The following is a 12,365-nucleotide window of genomic DNA, read 5'->3' on the forward strand; positions in this document are numbered from 1 at the left end:
AGCCGACAAGGCTTTCATCACTTACAATATTACTTTCTTGAAGAACTGACCTGGAGTTCAGACAGCTTGTTTTCTCTTCGCAGAGGTCAAACCCCACCATGCATTTTACAAATAACTTTGAAGTAAACAAACACACATGCCAAAATAAGGTATTATTCAGTGAAAAAGGTTCTATTTCTGTTCTATTCAGAGATGGCTTGCTGGCTGTGCTCTTATTCTTTGTGCTGCACAATGCCAGAGCACGCTGAAGCTTCCCGAAACACTTCTGTCCCACTTCTGAGCGCTTCTGCAATATGTGCCTGCTTTGAAGCCAGGGCTGTTGCTGTGAGATGTGTTCCCAAGAGGCTGTTCTGGCCCTGGGCAGGCGTGGGATGGTCTGGAGATGCCTGCAGACACTCACAGCCCTCCACACCCTCCCACTCCTCTCCAGCCTGGTTCTTCCCCATGGCTTTCTCATGGTGCACACGTGGGGTATTTCTCCTGATGAAGTGTGGCACCCTCTTTAGCAGGAGGACCTCATTCTGCACCCACAAAATCTCCATCAGGCACTTTTCCAGGAGGTTTTGGGGTGTTCTCTGTGCATCAGTATGCCCTGTGGTGCCCATCTCTGTCGCTGGCTGCAGATTCCTGGCTCTGTGAAACCTTCTCTGCTGTCAGAGCAGGCTGGTGGTGAACTGAATCACCAAGAGAGGTTTTTCCTTGCAAATATCTGTAGATTCTGAACTCCCCATCCCTGGGGCAGGCAGGATGGGGCTCTGAGTAACATGGTCTAGTGGAAGGTGTCCCTGCCCTTGGCTGGGGAATGGGACTGGATGAGCTTTGAGGTAATTTCCACCCAAATCATTCCATGATTCAATGATTCTGCATTCACAAACGAGACATTTTCCTCCTTATTTTTGGTACCGGCAGACTTCAGGTAGTTTTGATGACTTTTTTTTTTTTTAATTCTCTTGCAAGGTGTTAAAATCTCTGAAGTTACTTTAATAAGCTTCATGCCTTCACTGTCCAGTCCGTGTGCTGATGTGATCTCTGTCCTCCAGGTTCAGTGAAGAGGGGATGGAGGTGATGGAGCGCTTGATCTACCTCTTTCGCAAGTTCAGCCAGCTGAAGGTCAGCAACGAGGAGTACGCCTGCATGAAAGCCATCAACTTCCTCAACCAAGGTGAGGCAGAGAGGAGCTGCCAGCCCCACTTGTTCATTTTTTATGCCTCAAAGGGTGAATTTGTAAGACTGGCTCTTCTCTTTTTAGAGTTTTTCAGACTCATTAAAATGTTTACCTTCAGGATGTATCCGTAGGTTTCTTAGCTGGGTTCCTACTTTTTAGGTTCTATACCCAAATCTGACTCTTCACAGTGAAAGGTAATCACAAATGAAGTATTTACATGCAGGCCATGAATTCAGCCTAGGGAAGGGCTGTATCCTCCTGTTGATTAAGCAGCATATTAAAGCTGGCAGTTCAGGCTCCTTCAAGACCCTGGGCATTTCAAAATCCATGCAGAGACAAATGCTCAGTGAACAGTGTTCAGCTGTAATTTTGGAAATAAATGTCCCCGGAGTCTTTTGTACTGTGAAAGATAGTTGCAGTCTGTAAAAATGTGCTGCGGGCTCCCTCCTCCCCCGCTCATTTCCAGAGGGAGATAATGCTGACACTTCAATCTGTGCCGGGCTGAGGTTCCGGTTTGCTTCCCTGGGCAGTTTCCTGACACTGGATAATGCACTTCTCGAGCTGTCTCCATTGTTTTCCAAAATGTATTTTCATTAACTTCCTGTCTTCTTTTATTTTTAGTTGGAGTTTGCAATTTTTTATGTGAAATACCTGAGACTTATTTTTAAAAGTCAGCTTTTGGGCAGTAGATCAATGCCTCTTCCGTCAGATGGTCTCCCAGCACCGAGCCTGCCCCGCAGCTTCCTCGCTGCTGTGCTGGATCCTCCCCGGACCCACCAGTGCTCACGATGCTGCTGCTCACGCTGCCAGTGGGACTTCCTGCCTGTCCCTTTTTCCTTTGTGTGTGCTGCCTGACACTGGCAAAGCTAAATTTAAAAACAAGGACTTGACAAGTTTATAAAGCTCCTGTGGTGTGATTCATAAGCAGATGGGGAGAAATGTGATGATATCTTTAATTATAAAGCTGAGCGCTGTCCTCAGCCAAGATGATAGAGCTAAAACCAATGTGTTCCTGTCTGAGGAGGTGTTACCCTGATCTACTGTGAGGACCAAACCCTGACACCTGGCTGTGTTGTGCCAGGCAGGGATTTCAGGTTGCTGGGGCTGTTCTCTCCAAGAGCATTTATTGAGCTGCAGGTGACCAGTGTAGGACATTAGCTGTTCTCTCCCCAGCCTTTTGTGAAGGGAAATCCTGGATCCAGACACACATATAAAGACACATCCATGATGCAGGCAGAGCAGGAGGGGAGATGGGAGTTTTAGTATTGGTCTAACTGGGTGCTGGCAGCCGGTCTCCAAAGCAGGGACCCAGATCAGAGTGACAGAAATCGGTCTGCCACAAAGAAGTGGCAGTAAGTGCGAGGCTGCTGCTCTTCTGAGACGTATTTGTCATGTTTTCATTGCTCTAATTGTATTCCTTTCCAGATATCAGGGGTCTGACCAACACCTCCCAGCTGGAGCAGCTGAATAAGCGGTACTGGTACGTTTGCCAGGACTTCACGGAGTACAAATACCCGCACCAGCCAAACCGCTTCCCGGATTTAATGATGTGTCTGCCAGAGATACGCTACATTGCAGGTAACTCCAGAGCGCTTCTCCGCTGGGAGCAAGTAATGACATTTACTTCTGAAGGATAATTAACTTACTGCAGCAAAACTCTTGTGGGCTTTGGTTGAGGATGTTTGTGTGGGACCATTTCCTATCAGGGCTTCTGCACATCTTTAAGCCCATCCCGTTGCCCTGAGCTCATCCAGTCTGAGGGGCTCTTGGCAAGGTGTCCTGGTGGTGCTGGTGGGCACAGGGTTAGTCCCTTGGGGAAGAGGTGCCTTGCTCCAGCCTGACACCCTTTAAGTGCATTGTTCAGTCTCCCCTTAGTCTTCTTTCACTCCCAGCTAGGGGGCATTTTGTCTCAAAAGAGTGTAATCCTGGTTTGAGTAATTATCTCATCAGAATTAGGGAGATCCCTGAACTGAGCAGAAAGTGATCAGCACAGTTCAGCCAGATCAGGGTAACCCCCAGATTTCCTCACCTGGACCTTGGAAATCCGCAGGTGAATTCTCAGCTGCAGTTGTGTTGCTAATGAGATCTCCAAGGCCTAGCGTTACTAAAACTGTTCCTGAATGTTATGGCAAAGGGAGATGCTTGCCTTCCTGTGTCAAGGCTCTGTATGCTTCATCCTACTCTGTCATAATGAACTAGATAATAATCTCAGAGTAGCTCTCGTAATTTACTCATGGAGATCAACAAGGGGGTTTGAGGTGAGATGGGATTTAGCCTTTCCCACTTTCTATAAATACTTCTCCATTGTGGAGAAACAATTTTGATCTGACTTTGCCCATTTATTTTGCTTTCTATTCAGTAAATAAATCATATTGTGTCCAAATGCATATCAAATGTCTGATGTAGTTATACGACGATTAACTGTTTCTGTGAAAGGTTCAAGGTAAAACTGTCTCCAGTGCTGCTGGCTTAGGTGTCTCTGAAATCTGATTCAGTTGTGGCTGCTGATTCTGATTTCTTTCTTACCAGGAAAAATGGTGAATGTCCCTCTGGAGCAACTGCCTCTCCTTTTTAAGGCCGTTCTACATTCCTGCAAGACGAGCGTGAGCAAAGAGTGAGCGCAGCTGGCCCCGGCCGGTGCCTTACGCTGAGCCTGGGGCCGGCTCACCCCGGGAGAGGGGCAAACGCCATCCAGGCAGGAGACAGGGCAGTGGGCCTCCCTGCCCTTGTAGCAAGAATCTTTTTTGTTTGTTTTTGTTTTTTTACTCCTTTTCCTATATATTTATTTCACGACAGAGTTGAATGTATGATCTTCAACACGATGCACATGGTTCTGTAAGAATGCGGCAGATGCATTCTCCAGCAGTTTACAGAATGTGAAGATGTTTAATGTTACAGTGTTTGTTAGGGTTAGTTCTTTTGTATTTGGGGCTGGGGACCGAGATGACTAAGACTACCTCAAGGAGAAGATGCTGTTCACACACTGCTCTTTCCATTATTTGCATCCAAAGCATTTGTTACAGAGAGCAGATGTCGACAGAGCTGTTAGTATCCCAAAGGGACGACTTTGGAGAAGTGGGTGCTAGAGAAGTGCCAAGCTTTTTCTTTAATTTTAAAAAGGCAGGAGTGGAGAAGGAGAAGTCTGTCTAGGCAGTTGGTTTCTTTTCCCCTGGCAGTTTCCAGATGCAGGTTTCCAGTGGGATGGCAGTGCTCTGAGGGGCTCCCTGGCCCTGTCCTGTCTGGGCAGCTGTAGGTGGGGTCTTCCCCAGCCCCTCCTGGCCAGCTGCCCTCTTACTATTGCCACAACACCTGCCAATTCCTCTGAAATTGTGTTCCCGCAGTTCATAGCAGACTCCTGGCATTACACAAAGGTGCTCCTGTTGCTAGAGAATGACAAAGACTTTATCATCACTTCCTTAAAATCCATTTCAGGTTTACAAAAGCAGGAAAAACCTACTTAGAGAAGAGGCAGGATTGCCCCTGTTAATGCCTCCCACATGGTACCTGACTCGTGAGACTTCTGCATTGCAGCAATCCCTGTTTGAGGAGCAGTTAATGTATCCTGTGTTGAATGGGGCCTGTGTAGTGGGGTGAGGGACTCCAGTGTCCTCTGGCATGGCTTTCTCTGCTGGACTCAGGGAATGGGTGTTCCATAGTTAGATCCTGCCAGGACTGCCCTGTTCCTTGTGGAATCCCAGGAAAAACTACATTACTGCTGTACTTGGTTACCTGTTGTGTTCTAGGTGTTGCAAGGCTTGGATTTTCCATCTCGCAGGCTCTCCACAACTCCAGAGGGAGAACTGGATAATGACAGCTGATTAGCTGATTAAGTGATTGCTAAGTGCTGATGTTTAGCTAAACTTGGGCATTCTCGTGAGTGACCTCATGATTTCCTGCTCATGATGGGGAGGTTGGATGAGACGCTCTTGATCTCATCTCCTTCATTAGGAATTTATGTCAAAGACTCTGTCACTCTCCTAAACAGCCTTGGCTGGATTTCCTTCCCTGCCTACTTAGATGTAAATCTGGCATTCGCTTGGAAAGGTGGCTCCTCGATAAGTGTTTGAATGCTGATTTAAAAACACTTGTGGAAACAACTTTTGTTCCTTCAGGGTAGGAGGGACGAGTCGCTACCTTCTTGTCTTTCCCCGGTGGCAGCTGCGTGGCACAGAGCGAGCACAGCTCAGCAGGCTGCAGCTGCTGTGCATGAATGTGACGGTGAGCAGGAGCAGAACCCCGTTCACCAAAGTCGTCCTTCCCTCCCCCCCCTGGCCCGGCGGGTGCTCCCTGGTCGCAGCCCGAGGGGGCTGTGCTGGTTTGGCACGGCCCGGTCAGCGCCGGCGCCTGCGGTCACGCCGCGCCAGGGCCCTGCTGCCTCCTCACCGCGGGCATCCCGCTTGGGCATCTCCCAGCTCAACGCTTTCCCTCTTCCAAGAGTCCATAGCTGTTCACTTTTCGTTATTTAAACAGGATGTTACGGGTAACAGCTGCTGGGCGCAGCGGCGGCTCAGCTCGGTGGAGCTTCGCACCCAAAGGTGGCTCCAGAAATCTCATTTACTTTCTGACAGTACAATGAGACACGTGTGTATTCTCAGGAAAGCCTTCTGCATACAGCCAATACCTCACGTGTTCAGGGGAAGATTTTAGTGTATCTGTTTGTAAGTTAGAATGTATTTCTCAGCTTTTGAGTTTAATTTCCAAATAGCTTGATATGATCTTTTTATTACGGGTTATTTCTGGCTTGCTGTTTTATACACTCAAGGAATTGTTAAAATTGCATAGGAGTGATTTTATTCTACAGTTACTGAATTATTATAATCTGTTGATGAATAACTGTTCTAATTAGTGTACATAAAAGCAGTCATCTTGTTGCCAGCTACCCAACAAAAATAATATATTGGGTAATCTGTAGTTTTCTAAAATAGCCTCCCAAAACTAATGCTATACCAACAACAACCAAAAACCTAAACTCAGTTATGATGACAAACAGACATGAATGTTCCACTTTCTGTGGTAGAAAGCAAATTTTACGAAGGTTGATTGGCAGCAGTATCCGTTCCCAAATACACATTTGCCATAGGGAGTAGAAAATCCTTCCTGAACTGACAGGTAAGGAAGCAGCAAACAGACCAGATGGAATCACTGGACAGTCATTCCTGATATCTTCTGCACCAAGTCCTCTAATGACTTGTATTTTTTAAACAGGGTAATGTGAATGTGTTGCATTGCAAACTCAGGTATTATGAGAAGGTAGGAATGTAGCTAGAGACGTAGCGACGTTAGGTAGATGTATTTGTGAATTTGGTTTGAAGGACACCCTGGAAAGGTTGGAATTTTCGTTCCATTCTTCATGTAACATTCAGTTTACAGGGACTCATATTTTATTTGTGCTTAATGCTACTAGGGGGAAGTTCATTATCTTTGGTATCTATCTGCTCTTGCTTATCTGACCTTCTGTCATAGAGAAATCTATCAACAATAATAGTCTTTGGTAGAATTTTCTGCCATGACAAGTCAATTTTTATCCCCGATTTGAAAGATAGATTGGCTGGCTGACCCCTCTTCTCCTTCAAAGCATCTGTGCAGATAGAAAGCTGAAGAGTTACTTTTAATCCCAGCAGAGATTTGGGACATAAATTTGAAGTGCTCAGGGGAGGCTGCCGAGGAGCAGCTGGAAGGGTCCCGCTCACGGGGCTCCGTCCCAGGTGAATGCCAGACCCCAGGGCCTCAACAGAACCTTCTGGAAAGTGAGTGAGTTTTCTTCCCCTTCAGCTCAGGCTCCTGCCAGGTGGGCTGAGCCTTGACCCCTCCGTCTGGCTGCTCTCACTTGCTGCAGGGTGCCTTGGTGGCCTCGTCCCCAGCCATGCAAAGGCTCAAGTGCCTCTGCTGCTGTCCCTCCCCTGTGCCAGCAGGATCTGCCCTTGCTCCTCAGCCTTCTGCACAGACCCACAGCCACTTCGGGTAAAGGAGTTTAAGTCTTGTCCTTCAAACCAACTTTAAAAAAAAAAAAAAAACAAACCACTTGAATTTCTTTTATCTTTACTACATTTTTTAAAAGGAAAAAAAAAGAAAAAAAATATTCTCCTGTGAATGTGCTATTTCCCATTCATTCTTTCTTCCTTCTTGGTTTTGATTTGAAGCTATGAAGCTCGGTGTCTGTGAAAATGTTGTTATTTCTCAGGATAATAAGCGGCAATCATCCCTGCCACGTGAAAGGCAGGAGAAAGGGGGAAACTTGGGGAACTAGTTAAAGTATGAAACTAATTTTTAAGTTGTAGATGATGTGTAAATGGAGGGAGTGCATAGCTGTCAGTATCAAGCTGTGGTGTTTCTCTGGGTACACAGTGTGTTGTTTCAATGCACAGAAGCTCAGGGATAAGTATTTAAAATGTGACCCAGAGAAACCCTGGTTTTGATGTTGCAACAGTTGCTTCTTTCCCGACTTGTCTGGAGGACCCGCTGAGAGCTGACCCAAGCCCCAGATGGGGATTTTGGGGGGAAAAGCTTTGGGTTTGGCTGTGGGAAGTTTGCCTGCTGAAGGCCCAGACGTGGTGCTGTGGGCAGAGCATCCCTAAGGTGCACGGGGCTGTACGAGGCTGTGCCCTTGTGCCACCCAGCAGCTGGGGACAGCTCTGTCTGTGGGGCTCTATTTCTGCATTCCCTCATCCCTCTGCCTTTGCTGTTAAATATTTGACTGTTCATGGAACAGGGGAAACAGAAATTTCTCATTGTGTCCCTGGCAGCCAGTCGCAGGGCTCTGTACTCTGTTTGTTAGTTATGAATTCTTAATTTTCATCAGTACAACTTTCTCACTATGGTTGTAGGAACAGTCAGGCAGTTTGAGAAGGGTGCTGGTGTGTGACTTTGGCTGCTACGAGTGTCCAAACAGCCCCATCCAGCCATAGACAGGGCCAGCACCAAGAGTCAGCAAAAGTTTTAAGGGCTGAAACTCCCTCCCAGCACCCTCAGCCAGAGTCTGCAAATCTGAGTTTAAACCAGCCTTGCAAAAAGCTGGGGAGGCCAATCCAGGCAGTGTCTTTCCCTTGGAAAAAAAAAAAAAATAAAAATAGCTCCTGTGAGCTGCCCTCTGACAAGTCTGTGAAAGAAGCAACACGGTTCAGTGGAAGAAATGCCCCCAAGGGCAAAAAGAAACAGAAATTGAGACCAGATGACGATCAACCTTAACAAAGCCTTTTGTGATTCATTGTTTTCTTTCAATTTATAAAATGTCTTGTAATAGTTGATAACATTATTGACTCAATTTCCATAACTAAACTACCTCGTGTGACATCCTGTTTATCATCTCAAAGGGATTGTGTGAAAAACTAAACACTGCCAGTGTCTGTTGGCAGCGAGGAACAGGGGCTGTGATTGCTGGAGTTGTGTTTCCCTTCCCGTGGGCTGGGGCTGGCTCCTGTCTCTGCTGTGTGTCCCGTGCTCCGGTGTCCCTCCCTGGGGACGATGTGGCTCGTGGCAGTTTGGGTTGTGTCGGTGCCAGCCCCAGGCCTGGTTCCAGCTCAGGGGACCTCACAGGACCTCGCAGCTCCTCGCGTGTCCGTCCTGGGCAGCCCTGGGTCAGGTTTGCTGCTTGTGCCGGCCCCTTGCCGGTGTGAGGGACGTTTCCAAGAGGGTCAGTCCCAGCTCTCGGCTCCTTCTGGGTGACGTTCCCAGTGACGGTTTCTCCCGTTCATTTTTCCCACAATCCCTTGTGTAAATCAGGGAAGCAGGATGTTGCTTCAGCGTGGCACACGGTGAGCATTGGCACACTCAGAGCCGGGGCTGGGGCAGGAGGGTGTGCCCGGCCCCGTGTCACCCGCGGGGGAACGGGCACCGGGGGCTGCCCCTCACCGCGCTACGACCAAATGAATGTTTCTGCCGGCGGGTCCGCGTCAGCCCGGCCTGCCCCCGCTCCGCTGCTCTGCCCTGGGACTTGACTACCTGTGGAAATGTGACCAATAAGTGTTGAATGCATGTTTAGTGAGTGTTTAGCTGTATGAACTAATAAATGTGAAATGTTCTGCACCGCTGGTGTCTCCAGGCTGTTTGTGCCTTCCCCTTGTGGTGGTGGCTCTCTCTCAGGGTGGGGGAGCCCAGCGCTGCCCTGGGTGGTGGCTGTGGCCCTGCCCTGCCTGCTGCTGTGCTTCTGGAACGGGCTGTGGGCGTGGGGAGGGCCTTGGGGCTGCTGCTGTGGCTGGGAGCTGGGATGAGGGCATTGTGCCACACGGGATTTATTCCTGGTGAGGGGGCCCTGAAGACCAGCAGTGGTGGGGCTCCCTGGGAGGTGGCAGAGGATGCTCTGTGCACGTGGGGTGACGGGTTTGTCCTCGCCTTCAAACGAAGCTGGAGCCGCGCAGAGGTGACGAGGCAGCCTCTCCCCTCACCCCGCGCTGGCACCAGGCGCTGCCCGGAAAGCCAGGCTGGAGTGGGAAAAGTACCAGCACCTTTTAATTTTCAGCTCAACCCCTACTGACCACTGTATTTTGATTAGAGCTCTGCTTCCTTTTCATCTCGGTGCTCCGGCGGGTGACAACTGCCACAGCCCCGTGTGCGCGGCGCAATAGTTTATCACCGAAGGCCGGCGGCTCTATGAATTCAGAGCCAGCGCAGAACAAATCACGCTGTCACTAACGTCAAACTTGTTAACCTGATCTTTGGTGGATCACTAGTGTCAACATTGCACGGGACATACATTATCGGGCCCAAGGACTTAGGGAGATGTGTTTGTCAGGCTGCTCTGTCACAGTCCCACTCTTGACCTTCGCAAAGTAACTTTCAAGGGTAAGCTGCTTTCCTCTTGACAGGAGTGGCTGTTCCCAGGAGTGTGTCACCCCATGGGCACTGGCTGGGACGGGGCTGCGGGGTCAGCTGGGTCACCTCCCTGCAGTGGCGCAGTCACTCCAGCAGTGGGTGACAGATCTGCTGGGATGGTCCTGTAGGGCCTCGCCCAGAGTTGGGGAAAGTTCTTCGTTGATGTCCACCCTGCCCATGCCTATTCCATGAGCTCTCCCCATCTTGTCACCAACTGCTCCCACATCTCTCCTCATCCCTTCCCCAGTCACTGCCCAATTGCAGTTCACACCTGAAAACCAGAGTTCTGAGTGCAGCAGACTGGTGGGTCTCCATTGTCTGGTTCATCACGAGTCTCTCACATCTCAGTTTGCCAAGTGTGGACACTTCCCATGGGGTTGGTCACCACTGCAGAGGTCAGATGAAGGATAGGTCATCATGGGTGGCCTGGTAAGACCATGGAGGGGAGGTGTGTGCTCCCGGTAAGCTCCTGTCCAAGCTTCTGGGGTCAATTGGGATTTTCAGTACCTTTATCGGGGTGGTGGATCCCCTCCCTGCAGGCTGCCATGAGTAGGAGGGGAGCAGTGCCACGGGCTGGGGGCTGGGGGGCCAGCAGGTTGGGGCTGTGCTGGAGAAGATGCCTCATGGCTGGGGGGACCCTGAGGCAAATGCTGGGTCTGTGCTCCACATCACTGTCCTCATGGGCTGACCCTGCTAATCAGCTGTGAAAGAGAGAGAGAAAGCTGGAGAGAAATCCTTCTCTCTGCTAACCTCATCACAATAAAGATTCCTATAAAGAGCTCTTATCCTTGAAGAAAATGAGGCACATAAGCAGGAATAGTAAACAAAAGGCTGTCATTTTGACCCAGGAGTGCTTCATGTTGTTGGCAACTTCCAAGAGGAAACATAAAGAGAGGCTGCATCCAAGTCCCAATTATGCAGAACTATGTGACTGATATGTCAATGAGTCCCCCCGGGAGGAGACCACCAGCACTTCCCAGTGCTGCCTGCACAGCATCTGCACCCGCCGCCATGGCCGGGCCGCCCGCGCCCCGAGCGAAGGCGTGTGTGGCATCGGAAGAATGCGGGGGACAAGGTAATGTCATGGGGAACGCTATCGCCAAAGTCCTCGCCGCACGCGCATTATCAGCGCGGGCCCTGGAGTCAGGGACTGCGGGCAGGCAGCGGCGCTTGGCAAACAGTAGCGCTGGCCACACCTGCTGCAGGCACGCTCCGGGAACGTGGCGCAGGCAGGAGGGCTGCCCCGCGCCGATAAGCTGAGTGGATGGAGATAAAATCCGAGCAGGAGATATGCTTTGCTGAGCATCAAGGCTAAGCACCAGCAAGGAGCCAAAGCATGCCGCGGCCCACCGCGGGTGGTGTGGATCCGCGGGCTCCCGGCTGCACCGTGGCCGTGAGGGAAGGAGATGGGACCAGGCAGACTCCAAACCACCAGCGGGAGCTTTGGTGACATGTGCCAGTGCTTGGGCCCATCGAGGGCACAGAGCTGTGCTGCTCCCATGGCCAGGACAGCACTGCTCAGGGCAGCAGCTTTGGGGCCTATCCCCAGCCCTGAGCATCCCCTCCCCAGCACGTCCCGTGCTGCTGGAAGCCAGACCCGCCTCATCCTTCCCTCCTAGGTGCCGTGGCTTCCAAAATGTCTCCTCGCCGTCCCCAGGAACGCCTAAAGCTGCTAGGAGCCAGCTCTACCCGGTGCCTGTGCAGCCACTCCAGCGTGGCCTTCCCAAATCCACCCTCAGAAATCCAACCCTGGCGGCCCCGCAGCACTGCAGCGCGGCCCATGCGCCGGCCCTGACCGTGGCCGCGCGCCCGCTGCAGGAGCCAGGCCACAGCCTTGGCCAGGCCCCGCGCAGAGGAAAGTGCCCAAGGCCGGCAGGGACGTATTTACCCCCGAAAGCACCTTGCTGCAAAAATAGCAAGTGGCCGGTGTGAGGCCGGGGCTTCCCAGGGGAACAATGCCTGGCAGGAGGAAGCGGCCGCGGCCGGCCCGCAGCTCTGTCCCGCCTCGCACGGCGCTGAGCCGCGAGCCGCTGTGTGCCGGCCCGGCAGGGACCTTGAACCTGACACAGATTTATTTTCTCTGACATTGGCATCGCATCGGAACATCTGGCATGTGGCTGATAATTGCTGGGGATCGGGGCGGAAGCCGCTCCAGGCCTGGCGCTTCTTCCAGAGCTCTGTTTTCATTAGTTTTTCTCCTCTCTTCAGCTGCAAAGCAAGGAAAAAACAAGCAGGGCTGTGCAGCCCGCACTCCCACTCCTCTCCCCTCAGCACCCAGGGCTCACTGCTTCCCTCACTCTGCATGGGAATACTGCAGGGCACCTCACTGTCACACATGTCAGGGCTGTGCTGATACAGAGAGGGGACGAAGCCTTCCCTGAGCCCAGGACCG

The 12,365-nt window shown here is 50.9% G+C and overlaps 1 protein-coding gene across 3 annotated transcripts in view; it reads left to right on the forward strand.

Moving 5' to 3' along the window:
• The window catches only part of NR6A1 (nuclear receptor subfamily 6 group A member 1), a 74,565-nt gene extending 65,378 nt beyond the window's left edge, over positions 1–9,187 (forward strand). For all 3 annotated transcript variants that reach the window (XM_053961943.1, XM_053961944.1, XM_053961945.1), the window contains 3 exons: positions 1,041–1,162; positions 2,591–2,743; positions 3,695–9,187. In XM_053961943.1, coding sequence (XP_053817918.1) covers positions 1,041–1,162; positions 2,591–2,743; positions 3,695–3,783 — 364 coding nt within the window. In that variant the 3' untranslated portion in view covers positions 3,784–9,187. The remainder of the gene's footprint in view (positions 1–1,040; positions 1,163–2,590; positions 2,744–3,694) is intronic.
• Positions 9,188–12,365: the final 3,178 nt, after the last annotated feature.

Source organism: Vidua chalybeata, chromosome 21, assembly GCF_026979565.1.
Source record: "Vidua chalybeata isolate OUT-0048 chromosome 21, bVidCha1 merged haplotype, whole genome shotgun sequence".
Taxonomy (NCBI): domain Eukaryota; kingdom Metazoa; phylum Chordata; class Aves; order Passeriformes; family Viduidae; genus Vidua; species Vidua chalybeata.